We start from the raw sequence: 16,319 nt of genomic DNA, 5'->3' as shown, positions 1-16,319 counted from the left end.
CCATAAGACAGGATTCAAATCTAGACATCCCATATGTTAAACTGAGAACCGTGCACTCTGAAAGTGTGACACCTGTCTTAAAGAATCAAGGAAAATGCATGCTTCACCTGCAAACAGCCTTTTATACCCATTCATGGAATAAGTATTACAAATACTTCTTTACAGTGTTATTAAAAAAAAAAAAAAAAGAATGGAGGGCGGAATACACCCCAGTCCTCTTCCTTGTCTGTAGTCTATAGAAGAAAGATATATATATACTATATATATCCTAGTATATCCTATATACTTTCAATGAGATCTAACTCATCTCAAATTCCATGTCAAGAAAAACAAGTCCTCGGAGAAATAAGGAAACCTGTAGCATCTCCCCAGCATTTTATAATTCACCCTATAAAACATTCTTTCTTTGTGTATCATATTTTGTGTCACTGTTATCTACCATAACCCTTAAAAAAAAAAAACCCAACAAAACAACAACAAACCCTTTACAACAAAAAAAATGACAGGAGGCTCCCACCTTGTCTCTTCTTTATCCAACCCCTCTCTCCTCTCTCTCCCCAACCAAAACCATCATATTCAAATCACAGATCATCAGTACTAATACAGGAAAAAATTAAGTTATATCATTATCAGGTTTCTGATGTTGTTACTTCAGCATAAAGGTAAGGAAGGCTACCTTATGTCTGCTAAGGCACACTCTATTGCTAATGTTTCAGTTCTCTTCATGTCTTCCTGAAGTTCTCTCAGACAACTGATATCCACTGTTTTTTCTGCTCCAGAATCATAGAGTAGTACCTGTTACCAACAAGAAATACAATGAAACAAACAAACAAACACACACACTCCTGGTGTTACCTGTAACACCTGGTAAGCTAAAGCATTCCTGAACAGGTAAGCAAGACTGAGATGAATATTACCAAGATTCCTAACAGACAACACAAGAACAACAGTGCTGGCCATTTGTGCAGATGTCTATCATAGTGCTGAGATGACAAATCACACTGATGTCCTCATAAAGGGTTAAACAACTTTACAAAGATTGTCACCTGCTTCATTTCTTTCCTGCTGTCTCAATCATGCTGGTAAATTTAAGTGTGTAAATCCAGAAATGCTGAAATAACCTTGCTAAAGTCAAAACAACATCCCTGCTCTCCTCTCTTCCGTAAGGCCACGCTGATGAACCTGTCTTGAGCTTGGAGATATCTTTGAAATTAAACAGCTCTTGGACCCCCGTTCACTGCAGCTGTTCCCTACTGGTACCATTCAAGCAGATTCCCAAAGGAAGCCAAAGTTGACTCTCCTGAAGTCCCGGGCTGTGATTCTGCTCTTTGCCTTGCTTCTTCCTCTCAGGATCCCAAATTCCATTGCCTTCTGATCGCTGCAGCCAAGGCTGCCTGCCACCCGCTTGTCCCAGACCAGCTCTCACATCAAAAGCATCAATTTTAAAAGAACCTTCCCATGTCAGCTCCTTGATCAGTCATCTATGTCATAAAATTAACAACACACTGCAGAATAAATTCCTCGATTGCTTGTGCTTTGCTGTGTTGCCCTTCTAACATATAAAAGCCCCTAAGGACCACAGCCTTAGAGCATGTGGCTTTTCCCAGTTGCATGCTGGTCTCTTCTGCTTCCTCCTAGTTGATCTGTAGCAGACAACCACCAAATTGTCCATACTGGTTTGCCACTAATCTCAAGCCATAAACTCTAAGCCATGTCATTCCTCATCCCTAGGTAAAGCTCTGCATGCTCTAGCAGCGAACTCACATGAAGGATGACTGCCCCTTTGTCATTTCATATAACAACAAGAATTGTTAGCCACTGAATTTGTGCTATGAAAGTGACAGAATAGTGCATTTCCAGCATTTCCAACTGGTATTTTAAAATTGTTTTTTTGAGGGTTCTTAGCCTCAGAAAGCAGATTATCTACTGTAAAACGAGCAGATGAAGTCATGCTTTTGTTCCTTCTAGCAAGTCCTGTGTACATAACATGGTGAAGCTTGAAAGAACCAGCTGTAAACTAGACCTGGATGCCCTGCACGATTGCAAGACTACTCTTACTTTTGATCCAAGTTGTTACCTATTAATGACCAGTCTCCCCCAGCACTCCTTGTTCTTGACAAAGAAATGCAACCAAACACGTTTGAAACAGAATTATGTGAGAAGGCAGATATTAGACTCACATGGAACAGGACATCACCACCAGCTTAGAGTTCAAGGAACATGATTACATTTCTTCCTGTGGTGCAGCACTCAGTCCAATCGGCCCCCATTTTTTTAAGCAAAGATCATTAAGTTTGACTTACAAAGATCAGGTTCACATTCCCATTGGAATCTAAGGTAATCTGCTAGGCTATAGCTTGAGAATCTATGCCGTGTTGCAAAGCAAAGCGTAAACACACAAAGTCAACCTCAACCTGTTTCATTTATCACGTTGCCTGCAAAGAGCATCTGAGCTTTGATGGAGCAGTAATTTTATTTGCAGCTTGACAAAAATCAGAAGGCTGCATGAGAAAGTATTAATGCAGATGATGCAGACTTTAATCAATGAATGCTTACAAATAAGAATGAGAGATTACCTCAGCAGTTGTTTCAGAGACAATTCTGCTTATCTGTCCTCTACACCACTGCTTCAAATCACGCACATAAACAGCACAGTGCATATTATTTTCCCACTTCACAGACTGCGGCTGGGATTCTGTGTAGAAGGCATCCATCTTCTCCTGTAAACTAATATTCAAAAACACATTTTTCCAGTGGTAGCATTTTCTCAAACGAGCAATGGGTGTTATTCAGCCAATGACTGGTTAACTAGCATACTGTAAAATTTTATTAGCTGTTTAACAGAAGCATAAGGTTGTAGCTTTTCTTTATGGCACGTTAGAAATAAATGAAATGAAGCTGTGAAACAGACACTGTCCAAATAAAGCCCTTCAACAGCTGAACTATTCAGAGAGATCATGGACATTCTTACCCCATTATTTGAAAAAACAGACTCCTTTCTCTTGACAACATTAAAGGGTGTGGTATTCATTTAATGCCATGACTAATTCAATGGCAGAGTTTACTCTAATTACACTTCAAAAGTAAGTAACACAAATGCTTTAACTCTAGAAAATTTATTTGAATTTTAGTACCTTTTCAGTTTGCTTTCTGATGACAGCCACTGGATAAAAATTTTACTAGGAGACACAACGTGACTAATTATCACCTGTAACTCTTTCTTAGAATATGATCTGAAATCCTGACTCTCCAGGGCTTTCATGTTTACGGGATTTAAAGCTCTCAGTTTTTCAGGAATTTCTTCCAGAGAATTGTCCCACGTTTCCTTGGAACTTGCAGGAGTACCTTTAATGTACCTAAATGGAGTGTAAATTAATCAGGATCCACATATCAAACACTTTTCAGTCAAATATTGCTCAATAGTCAACAGCACAGATATCTATCTATATTCTATCAAGAATACCTCAATAGAAACTTGTTGTAATGGTGTGAACAGAATAAAGCCATCAGAAGTTGGTCAGTATTTGCCCATTTATGTGAGAAACAGCCTGGCCTAGTAAATGACTGGAACAGCGTCAACGAAAGACATGTAAAGAGTTGGAAAATCATCTCTAAATGCAGAACTGACTTCTTCTAAGTAACAAAGGCCCAAGGAAACAGCAAGCATAAGCTTCAACTGCACTTCTGGGCTTCCAAGAAGAAACTTTTTCAGAGATCCAGCACCTATCTTGTCCTTCCCGGGTAGCAAACTGCTTTATCAGAGAGCGTTCCTTACTGTTCCAGTACTTAAAGACTGGGGGCAGGTGTTTGAAATGAAGTGACACTGGGAGTGAGGCTGAACAGGGGAGGACAGGCATTACATCTGCCAACACCTGAATCTGTAACAAGATATTTATTCTAATCAGCAAGAAATCAAGTCAAATTCCCCAAGCTGAGTCTGTTTGCTAGCAACAGTACAAATACAAACACTTTTCCTGTCTTTCATTCTGACTCCATGAGGTCTCTTACTCCTGCTTCTATTTTACCCACAGTACAAATATGGAGAAGAGAGTGAAAACAAAAACAAAATTAGTGAAGTTACACAGAAACTTGTATTTAATTAAGGCTAGTAAGGCTTTTAATTATAGCTGAACAGCAATACAAGAAAATACAGTGGTGACAACAATCCTGCTGTTAAGGTTCCAATAAAACCACCTAACTTTACCAAGACTTATTAAAAATTGTCACCAACTCAAAACAAGGATTCCTAGCATTTATTTCTGAACTAAGGTGAAAATCCACTTACTTGCCATCTCCTGAAACAAAGAAAGAAAACAAAAACAACAAACTCGGGAATTTTCATTTTTGAAATTAAATTCCACATTTAAGAATCTTTTAATTCTCATCAGGTCAGTAGTTTAAAAAAAAAAAAAAACAAAAAAACAACAAATCAACTAAAGAGTAATTGATTTTCATAGCTATAACTCATGGATTGTCTTTTCCAAACACAAACTGTATGTGGCAGTGTAATCTCTTTATCAGCCTCATCCCTCCCATGAGACTTCCCAATTCTTCTCTGTCCATAGCTGGCATATGAGAGTTTCTCGTCTAATAACTGAGATTCCAAAGAGATGAGGTACTTGAGGTGCAGCTCAAACAAAGGTGGTATTTCTTTTCTTAGTGTAAAGGAAAGTGAACCATAGTAACCAGTCAGGAAAGATTTGGCACATCACAAGCACATCAGAAACACAATGCAAACACTTTATCTGCTACTTCTGATTCCATCACACTTTAGCAAAGTATCTATTAAGCAGATGTGGTTTGAGAATTCAGTTATACAGCAGCAGAACCACAACTTATTTCAGTTGATGACTGTGATGAATGTTTCACAAATGTGGTAAATTCCAATCACTGAAGATGATACACTGAAGCCAAACATTATAGAAACCCAGTATTTCCAAAAACTTTTAAACTATGCAGTGTATTTACCCAGGTATGTAGGATGCAAGGTCTTCTCTGACTAGCTGGCAGTTAATACTTGAGCCTCGTCCACAAGCAGCACGGGAGTCAAAAAGTTCAACAGACAAAATATTATCTAACGTCTCTGTGAATTAATAACATAATTAACAAATAACAATATTAGCACCAAAGATCCATTAAAGACTATTGGTTCAGAGACATGCCAGATAATATGAAGAAAGATAATTTTCTGGAATTAACCTGACTGATGATTGCGAAAATCAACAACATGAAGAGCCATAGCTCTGCACATAACTGTAAGATCAACTTAAAAAGACACCAATAATTACTGGAAACCACCTGCTGCATGTAATTTCATTTACTATATGGACTCCAAACCACCTTGTATAGATGTTGAAAAATAATTACCTATTAACAATAAATGGCATCCAAGAAAAAAATATATTATGGCATATCCATAAATTATATAGCACTATATACATACACATACACACACACAGCAATCCATTCCTGAGGCATACAGGGAGGATGTTTTAGAGCAGCAGTGATCACACCCACAGCCGCCAATAAAGTCAGAAACTGCCAAGAACAGCTAGGAGGTTTGGAAACAAGCTGATCTTAATAAACCAGATTACTGAAATCCCCTAATACTGGTGTGGCCCTAAATAAAAACAAAGAGAACTTTCATCACAGGTACGTCTGTTAGCTCTGCTTCAATTAGTTCCTGCCTGAAATCTCTCACACTCTGCTACCTGTCCCACTTCGGAGTATAAGCATTTCAAACAAATGCTGCTTTTTAGCTATGAAATCCATATTTCTATAGGTGAGAAAACTTAACAATATTGGAGCAGAAATGGATACACTCTTGGTAACTTACCAACAACTGAGCACAAAACAGATTTATCTTCAGTCATTTCTTTGAACCTTCCTGTGGTTGCTTTGCTCCACTCACCTGCTGCTTCACAAGGTTCAATGTAAGCCAGCCTGCACTTGATCATCTGAAGAATAACTTTCATTAATTCTCTGCTAGCACATAAATCATTTCATCCTATTGCAGTAAAATCACAGCCATCTAAGACAGCAAAGACAACACGACCCAGGCTTCTGGCTCCACACTATTTGTATTTAAGACCCATGTGATCCTACACCCCTACAGCTGGATGTGAATCTTGCTTGAAACGAGATTAACCCTCCTTGCCTCCTATTTTAGGTCTGACTGTAAAGACCATAAATGGACTGCAGACAATGAAAAAGACTAACACAGAGAATGCAGTGACATGCACTTAATGCATTTAAGCTTAATGGCTGTACCACTGTGAAAGTCTGAAGGACTGCATACATAGACATCACAGTACCACAGAAACTGTTAGAACTGCCAGATTTTGGAAAGCTGTTAGGAAGACAAAAACAAAATACAAAACCAAACCAACAAACAAAACAACACACAAACAGGGAAACTGATGAAGTACTTGGATCAAAATAATTATTCCTTAGCATCCTTATTTCAAACATCAGTGGCCACACTAAGGTTCAATTTTAAGTTAACTGTGGATGGCATTGTTCCTTCCTTCTTGTTTATCACACTAAAAGAAAGAACAGTAATGCAGGCAGAGGAAAGAAGGAAAAAAAAAAGTAATGGAAATAAGAATATCATGTGAAGGTATACTTAGGATACAGGCAGTCAGGAATAAAACTGGAGATTTTAAATAACATTAAAAGAAAAGGGCTGTGCATGCCAAACTCAACACTACATTAAGCACTGCTCATTTCAGGGTCAGCAACATTTCTGCAGCAGAAAAGTTCATTAAAATGCCTGCAAACTGTATTAATGGGTTGAAAGAAGTCCAGCTTTTCCTGTAGCAGCACAATTCAAATCTCTCCTGTAACAACCAACACCAGACCTGCGCAAGCAGCCTCGCTGCTGGCACTCCTGCCTTCTGAACGTCTGATTTTGCGATGTTGCGTTCATTCATGTTCAAAGAATTTCAAATCCTTTCTTTTAAATTGGAAAGATTTGAAATCATAGCAACACATAAGCAGGCCTGCAGATCTTTTTACTATCTGTGCTGGAAGTAATAGTGGGAGCAAGTTATTATTTCTTATGCAAACTTCTGACTTATGGATCTTGCCAGACTGTAACCTATGGATGGTACGAAGAATGCTGAGAATAATTAGTTTCCTTAGTGCTCATGTTCCATTCTGTATCAGTATCTTCATGGCCCACTCTCCCTCACGATCAAAGTGACATGACCCAGTAGTAGGTATTCAGTAGTTGAAAAACACCTCACAGATTTTTCTAAAGATTTGTATTTCTTACCTTACAGATATTATTAACCTTAGAAATAAGAAACTAACTGGGATGATGAGATAAAGCCTATCAAAATCCCAGCACCTTTATTCATTAATCACTCAGACCTGCAGTATTAAGACATTGCAACAAAGAACATTTGGCAGTTTTCACTGTTTCTCTTTCCTTGCTGTCGTAAGAACTGAATTATTTTTGCTGAAACTTTTCCCAGAAACATTCTGTTCAACATGTGAACAACCAAACCTGTTTTCACTAATAGAAGCTGGACAACCATCATAGCAGCAATCACTAGTTCTGCTGCCTATGACAGATAATGAAAGACTACCAACATGCAAAGTTTTAAAGTTCAGCATCAGAAGTATGAGCAACCAGAGCAGTGGAAGAAAAATAACTATTCTCTGCTTATGTGCATTTTTTAATGAACACTTTCTCATTTCTTTTTCCACTATGTTTTTCTCTTGTTAAAGAAGGAGAAACTCCTACAAGATGCAGAAGTTAGGAAGGAAGTCAAATGCCTTGAAGCAAACAAAAATGCAATTAGATTAGCTTATTATTTGGAAATGGGAGAATGTAAAAATTATCCTTTTTACGGTGTAATAAAAGTTATTTGAATAAATACATACAAAGGCCACCTACCCCAAGGTAATACTAGATTTTAGTTGAAACCCCAATCATCTTATTTTTTTAATTACCAAAGTAAAAAGTTATAAATCTACGCCCAAAAAACATTTAAAATGTTGTATCACAAACCCATCCGTCAAGGAACTTGCTTCACATTTTATTTACTGCATGACTGCAACAGTTCTGTAATTCCCTTTCTATCCCTTGGGATTCTATTTATTTTCAGTATTTAATTTGGGCAATCACTAGCTTACCTTTCCTGGAAAGCTCAGAAACTCATCTGCTGTGTCACGTATGTCTTTAAGAGGTACGTTAGCAACGCTGCCGAAGTCAATGTACTTTACCACAACTGCTCCAGGATGTGGCAACCCTTCAAGAAAAAAAAAAAACCCACAGACAAAATCAAATTATTAACACCAAGGACTATGAAGTCTTAGCTTAAGCATTAGAATCCTAAAGTAATTTCCACCCCAATGAAAACACAGTATTTTCAAGTACTCCAAAAGCTAATGTAAAAACTGTATTATTTTTAACAGCCAGCTCTTTCCAATTTCTGAAACAATAAGATTTAGCATTCTGAACTCAACACATCATTTCCAAAGATGCTGCCACATTAACTACAAGTAGATACATATGCAAGTTTGCATACAGGCAAGTTAAATTTGAGATCACCACAAATAAATGCACTATTCTCCCCTCGCCTCTCACGTCTTGGAGACTAACTGTGGGAAATTATCAACCCACACCAACTGCAATTCCAGATTGCATATAACAGACAAACCTGAAGATGAAACTGTAATGCTCAGTGAAACAATGTTTAACTATATGACAGAATTTCAGCAAGATTCTGACAATGAAACGTACTGTTATTTATTTAAATTAGACTATATAAAACATTTCATTAAGTGAAAAAAAAAAAAACAACAAACAAACACACATCAGTGCTCCTGAATTGACAGACACAGCTACAAGCACAAGACTATCCAGTGGAAAACAGTATCTGTTCCTTCTCATATCTGGAGGGCAATTCTGCTCTAGTATCACATCTGATTCTGAAACTCAGCATTACAGGGAAAGAATCAATACTTCACCTATGATCTGTGCTCTGTACCAGTTGCCACTTTTGTGTCTTGCAATGCAAGCTTGGCCTTCAACTGGGCAAGCAACTGTCTTGTCTTTGCTATTCCGATGTTCTTGTATTTCCTCAGCTTTCACTGGAAATGCTAAATCCACCTGATTACCTGCCTAAAATAAGAACAATTAAACATTCTGTGATGTGTCAAACATTTCTTGATTCTTATAATTCTATTTTTGCTCTTTTAAGGGATACTTTTTTTTCTGGCACTCAGTCACATCATCTGGGAAGGTAGTTAATGACGTGTAAAATGAACTAAAGAGCCTAAGAATTATTCACTACTGCCCTGTTCAACCACCACTCCAAGGAAAGAAACACTACGTACCTACACACAAATTAATGCTATTAAAAAAGAAAGAAAAAAGACCTTTGTGGAATTCTAGAAATTCCTGGTTCTAATCTAGGATTCTAGGAATTAATCTGTTAATTCCAGGAATTCTAAACTGATAACAGAAATTAACCAGATATCATATCTCATTTGAAGCTCATAATTAGCTCAATATAAAAATATCTGTACAGACCTCATTTCTAAGCTTACCAATTGCAGATAAAAATCACTTGGACTATTAATACGACAAACTGTGACAGAGAACACTTCTCTTTCTTGTGGCATCTTAGGCGCACTACACTGCAACACCATATTATTCTCTAAGTGGTTGGGAAGATGTGATTTAAACCTAAGGTGAAAAAGATGATTTTAAATAAGTTATGCGAAAACTAACTGAGAAGGAAGACTTTTAGACTCGTGTTGATTTCACTGCAAAGAAACAAATATGATCTCAAAAAAAACTTGTTCCACAGTCACATGAATAGCTTGAACTCTCTTCAGTCTGTGCCATCAAGTCTAATGCTTTTCCTGCCACAAATGCAACATAGCAATAATGATGTATGGCAGCTGATTCCTAAGAATATTGTTATTTGGGAAGCAGCACTGTACATTTAAACCGTACTAAAAAACACCACCATCCACTGAATTCCACACTGGCAAAACCATTTAAAAATCTTCTTTCCCACACTTAGTGCAGAAGCCCTAAAAGTCATCGCCCACTACTATCACCACAGCTAGTTACATTCAAATATACACACTTCTCTGTCTGCAGTGGAACTTCCTGAAGATTTGCAGACTGCTGTACCCAAACACCAAACCAACTCCCGCTCTCTTAACCCTCCAAAACAACTTTCTTAGTAAACTTTGCAAGTATGCCATTTTCATCTATGACAGAAGAGCAAAGACCCAAAGACACCACATACCTTGCCACGTCTAAAAAAACTAACGTATCCTTGAGAGACGTGGGCATGTCACTGCATATTTTATTACATGGAGGTTTTCTTAAGTCCACAAAGAGAACGCCATCCTCTTCTCTAAATACCGTCATTAAAACAGCTTTATTATTTACCATTCCTAGAAATATCTTCTTTGCTTCTTCTCCCCAGCCTTCACTCTATGTTAAAAAGAACAAAGAGTTACTGAAGAGGTCTAAGACTGTCAAACAAAGCATAAAAAAAATAAGCAAGGAAGTAAGCACAGAAGCACACGAACAGAAGTGTTCAGTATTTCATACAAGCACTGATCTGATAGCACAAGACAGTATTTTATGAGGACTTCGAAAATATTTTTAACTGTAAAACTGAGTCAAATCTCGGGGATGCAATTTCTGCAATGCTTCTTTTAAACTCAAACCTCAAGATTTCATTCCCCCTGATTTTTTTTGATAGATAAACTTGAACAGTCGTATGCTGTTTCATCTCATGATTTGCATTCCTAGTCTCCTGACTTGTCTGAAAGTTCGTTCTTTTCTTTTTCTATCTTCATACCAACGCACAACCCAATTTGGTCAGTTTGAACATTCCTTCTCTCCACAACACCCTTTTTGATGTTTTATCTACCTTGGAGCAGCCCCTCTAAGTTTACTTCCCTTGGATGAAACTAAAGCATTTCTCATTTGACACTTCACATCTCTCTTTTTTGGATCTTAGGATCCAAGCACATGCACAACCTCTTATCCAGACCTGTGAAAACTGTTCCTGATCTGTCCTACTTGAAAGCATTTCAGAAAATATCAGGTTAAAAAAAGAAAAACAGACAACCAAGCAAAGAACCTTGAAGAAATGATAAAACAACCCTGGGGTTATACCGTCAGAAACGCACAACTGCATCACACGTAAATCGTGGCACAAAATTTGAAGTAACAGAAGGAAAACCTCTGAACAAATTATCTTAAAAATCCTGAGTCAGTTCTCTCTGTTTGGATGATTTTTCAAAGTTATCATTCACATAGCTGTCAGCCAGCCATGAAATAAGTTCTATAATTTGTCTTTCAATTTGATTGAAATCTTTGGCCTAGAGCCAAAGAAGAGAGACTGAAGTCTGACATATATCCATAAATCCAGAGGCTTTTAAAGGCAGACTGCTGTATGTTTGCTTCCAAATAAACCAGTGTAACCAATCTTTTCAAATACATATATACATATAAATGCATACATATAAAAACACACACACTGTTAGGAGTTTTCTTTCTTAGGAGTTTACACTGGAATAAGATAATTATATACCTTTCACTGAAATTCTTTAATATGAATCTTAAAAAAAAATATCTATCATTATCCAGTTGTAGAAACAGCTTTTACTTACTGCATTTTTAGGAACAATATCTTTCAATGAACACAGTACTGCTAAGGGAGGAATGGCTGCAAGTTCAGCCTCAATACATTGATCAGGCTTCCTCATAAGCAAGCAAATGTCATCTGTTTGCATAGTTTGTAGAGCAGCGAGATCAGCAGGAGCATATCTAAAGCCAGTGAAAACAAAAATAGTACCAACTTGAAAGAAATGCGAAGAGAACCCTCAAAAAACACCCCCCCCCCTTCAAAAAAACAACCCAAACAAAATTATAAACTTGAGAAAAAGGTCATTATTGTAGTAATTGGCATAACACTGTAATACTGAAACTTCTGTAACATCTAGTGCTTGAATAAATGCATTTCTCCACTTTTAAGCATTAAGGACTTCCATCTCTGCAACAGATGTCCAAGTTACACGTGTTAATATGTGAACATTCGTACACTTGTCTACTCACACAACCTCCCATTTTTCTTCTGTGGGCAACAGCTACGTACAGAACACCAGTGTCACGTGCATATCCCCAGCAGCCTGTGCCAAGAGTATTGGCTGGCTGAAGATTTGTTTCTTCACAGAGATCCTCTTGAGTACCAACAGCCAAAGGACACTCATTGCAGATGAGCAACCCCCACTTTACCTTGAGAAATTAAATACTTCAGAACTCCCAAAATCGATCAGAAATATTTCAATCACTGCGATATCACAAACTCTGCATCTCATTGGACCACCCGTCTTCTGCTTGTTTTTAGCTTTTATGGGAATTAGTTTAGTGACAGTTCCACGGCACCACATTCCGGTTTCCTTCCTCTTTATAAAAGCTCTGATGCCTTTATGGAAACAAATAATAAAAAATGTAAATTAAGGATTTACAGCTATATTGCTCTTTAAGTATTACTACACATCTTCAAAACGTTCCACTGCTTTCTACCTTCAATGCAAGAGGTGCTGTTAAAATGAAGACATAAAGACATTAATAACCTTGCCTTGGTATCTGTCAGAAGCTCTCCCCACATTCATTTACATGGTGTCTGCACAGCTTACAGGTGGCTGGCTTGTATTCAGAAATCATTTCTGGCAAGTGTTCCGTATCTTCTACTGAAATGCCAGAACCAATTAAAGTCTAGTTCATTTGCAAATAATACAGTCAAAACTTATATAAAACCCAACTGTTTTAAGAAAGTCTAAACCACTTCCTCATAACATCAAAAGGTTCCAAAATTTACATCTTCCTACAAGTTCCTATTTCTGCATAAAACCAAGAGTTTGAGTGTGCTATCTCCAAAATTCACAAAGAAAATCTCTTCAATAAAATTATTCATACTTTCCAAGGTAATTTTCAGTGAAACTCCCAACTCAGGATTATAACATACTTGTCACTTCTCTGAACACCTTCTAGAAATACCAACATGTGAGGCAGAGAACAGCTGTAATGATTTAGCAATGTATTATTCTACTGTTCTTCATTTTTACTTCCACAAGCGTTTCTCTTCTGTTAGTGAACTGTAAACAAAACCATCTATCCCCCAGAAAGGAAAACAGCTTGCATTAAGACAAAGCAGACTTACTGAAGTATTCAAAGAACTAATCTGGTCTAGTCATTAAAATCTGTATATTGAAAAAGACCTTAGTAGTTAAGAAGTACCACCCAACGCTGGAAAATTTCAGCAGTGGAAACCTGTCTGTCACAATTTTAGTTACTTTAAGCACTGAAATTATTGAAGAACTGAAGATGCATTTTTTTGTTCCATAATTTTCTTTTGTATGATTTAAATCCACCTTACAGAACAGTAAAGAATAACGCTGCCTTCCACTCCCCCCTTAATTGCAGATTTTTGAACATCCTACACTGGTTTCCTAGGCAAATGAATAAAAAACAGGAAGATATAAGGAACAAATATTTTACTAAAGATGACATTATGCAAGGTAGTATTTTAAGCTCAGGCTTTACAAAAATGTTTGAAACATTCAATTTACCTGGTTCCAAAACATCCGAAGCCAAGAAATACGAACTTTTATTACAACAGAAATTATTCAATTTCATCTCCAAAAAAGCACCTTCTCTCCTCTGTGAGTATCGCTGAATATAGAAGTGGCACGGATTTACAACATGACTTACAAACACCAGTTCTGTTGAACCTGAGCAGGACAAAGAGCACATGAAACACCATTCAAGTAGTTCTAATAGATATTACTACACACGTGACGAGGCTTACATTGCAATCATGACATCTTATAACCACACTTTTCAACCCAAACCAGTTTGCTCCTACTGGTTTCAAATGAGTTATGTACTTCCAGCCTGACTAAATCTGCTCTTTTGATCACTAAGATTTATCTCCCTTAAACCGCTCCACAAAACTAAATGCTGTGTCACTTCTTACAAAATGGCCTCTTGATCTTAAGTAGGTAATTCAGATCTTTTATCCCGTTTATTTAACAGAAGTCTAAGAGGCTTCTAGAAAGTAGATTAGAGAGCCTAATACACCCATCTGTAAGAGCAGGAATCATAAGGACTTTCATACAGCTGCTGTGCCACTGTATGAAGATCAAAGAATATTCCAAAGAACATCCTGAGCTGGAAATGACCTACAAGGATCATTGAGTCAAACTTCTGGCTTTGCATTGATGAAACTGCGTGTCTGAAAGCACTGTGAAAATGCTCCTTGAACTCTGGCAGTCATGGTTGTCCTACAACTATTTTAGAGATTCTCTTCTGTACAACACTACTTCTGACTCAGCATCCTGATCCTATGTGTTGCAGTTAACTCCTTTCGATTTGAGATCCAAAATACTGAGTTATCCTTTTAAAGCTAGTCACCAAAGGGAGTGGATAGGAATGATCGGTTTAGAAGCCCAGCATCTCAGTTCCTGCAAGGGTATTTTACAACACAATACTTGCAAAGACTGGAAGTGTCATTACTACAAACAGCTGCCATCTCTACTGCATCCAGTGTCACCTGTGCAATTGGCTTGGGTGCAGGTAACTGGCAAATCTGAAGAACCCAGTGAGCCACGACCAACCACAGCCAAAAGTGATACAAAGAATTCAACATTCAAAACCAGAGAAAGTACACTGAACTGTACTTTTGAAGCTTAGGAAATGCAGCATCCAGAACAGACCCAGGATTATTCTTGGACATCTCCAATAGTGAAGAACAATATGTAAGTTGAAGTCCAAATGAGTCAGAACATTTAACTTACAGGTACACTAACTCTTCCATATTACCCATGCTGGAAGACACCATCTCCAAACCATTCTGTCCAGTCTTCTTATAGAGCAGTCAGTGGATTTACAAGTTACTTGAGATTAAATGGATAGGTTAGGAGTGCTTTTACATGACTGTGAGGTTAAAATGCAGAAACAATGCTGCAGTTTCTTAGTATCTCTTCTTTGCTAGTACTGTGACCGAGATCTGCTTCCTCCTCTATCAACTTTTTGTGTCAGTTTCCTTCTTCCTTAACACTGGGATCTCTACTCAACCTTTATCACTATTTCTTATATTCAATGATGCCTACAGAATTTGTGAATCAAGTAATCAAATAATCAGTCTGGTGCACGTTCACTCGTAATTCAGAATACTAAACATACATGGAAAGAAGCAACAGTTCAAAACCTCAATAAATTACTGATTTAAGAAGTGGGTCCAACTGCCCACAAGATGCACTGATACACTGAGTGTCTACCATGTGCTGAGAACACTGCCAATGCTGAGCTTCCAAGAGTTGCTTGGGAGCTGGCGTATTACGTCTTCCAATTAAGTACAAGGTTTAGGTCAGATACTAGGAGGAAGTTTTTCCATTCGGAGGGTGGTGAGGCACTGGAACAGGTTGCCCAAGGAGGCTGTGGATGCCCCATCCCTGGAGGCATTCAAGGCCAGACTGGATGTGGCTCTGGGCAGCCTGGCGTGGTGGTTGGTGACCGTGCACATAGCAGGGGGTTGAAACTAGATGGTTATTTTGGTCCTTCTCAATCCAGGCCATTCTATGATCTTGAAAGATAATATAGTTTGGAAGTGAGACAATCAGAGAGCACCTTTGCAGAGTAAAAGAATGACATCAGCAAGATAAGCAATGCCCAAACTGGTTTAACTGGAAGTAATTCACGTGACCCACTGATCTTACATGTGAGCAAATACATGTTAACAGGCCAAAATCAGAATCTGTTTCTTAGTACATTCCCGATCTCAACTAGAATGCTGATGTGTATGTCTAATTCTGTAAGTAGTTCCACAGCTCTGCCTCACTGCTTAGAGGGTGCTTTTTTTTTTTTTTTTTTAAAAAAAAAAAAAAAAAAAGCATCTATCTGTTCACCTGACAGGAAAAAAAAAACCAAAACAAAACCAACTGACCAGCTCTGTGCTCAGAGTATGCTTGCTTCTTGAAAAGTTGCTTCCTCTGTTTGTCATGATGATTTCCTGGGGGAAATCCTGTTTCATTGTTTTAGGAAAAAAAAAAGTTTAATGTTAGTTTTTATACACACAGAGTAAGTCAGCCAACAAAATAAAGAGAAGTGATGCATATGACAGCAATAAGCTACAAAACCATCAAAATTTCCTAACAGTTGTATCCATGCTACTACACTGCATCTGCTTGTTCCATCAAAAATTGTTTTCTGCCTTTGCAGCATGCTAATGATACACACTTACTCTACAAAAGTCTCAAAAAACAAAAAAACA

The 16,319-nt window shown here is 37.7% G+C and overlaps 1 protein-coding gene across 1 annotated transcript in view; it reads right to left on the bottom strand.

The window, feature by feature from the left end:
- The window catches only part of RNF17 (ring finger protein 17), a gene marked incomplete at both ends in the record, with an annotated part of 44,654 nt that overhangs the window by 12,752 nt on the left and 15,583 nt on the right, over positions 1 to 16,319 (bottom strand). The window contains 13 exons of the mRNA XM_079537040.1: positions 677 to 795; positions 2,577 to 2,727; positions 3,135 to 3,356; positions 4,969 to 5,083; positions 5,837 to 5,957; positions 8,143 to 8,258; positions 8,980 to 9,133; positions 9,562 to 9,700; positions 10,275 to 10,465; positions 11,656 to 11,812; positions 12,281 to 12,470; positions 13,618 to 13,779; positions 15,993 to 16,070. Coding sequence (XP_079393166.1) covers positions 677 to 795; positions 2,577 to 2,727; positions 3,135 to 3,356; positions 4,969 to 5,083; positions 5,837 to 5,957; positions 8,143 to 8,258; positions 8,980 to 9,133; positions 9,562 to 9,700; positions 10,275 to 10,465; positions 11,656 to 11,812; positions 12,281 to 12,470; positions 13,618 to 13,779; positions 15,993 to 16,070 — 1,915 coding nt within the window. The remainder of the gene's footprint in view (positions 1 to 676; positions 796 to 2,576; positions 2,728 to 3,134; positions 3,357 to 4,968; positions 5,084 to 5,836; positions 5,958 to 8,142; positions 8,259 to 8,979; positions 9,134 to 9,561; positions 9,701 to 10,274; positions 10,466 to 11,655; positions 11,813 to 12,280; positions 12,471 to 13,617; positions 13,780 to 15,992; positions 16,071 to 16,319) is intronic.

The sequence above is a fragment of the Tetrao urogallus genome, assembly GCF_951394365.1.
Source record: "Tetrao urogallus genome assembly, chromosome: 1".
NCBI lineage: Eukaryota > Metazoa > Chordata > Aves > Galliformes > Phasianidae > Tetrao > Tetrao urogallus.
The sequence above is the reverse complement of the archived record's forward strand: the minus strand, read 5'-3'. Positions and strand labels throughout refer to the sequence as shown.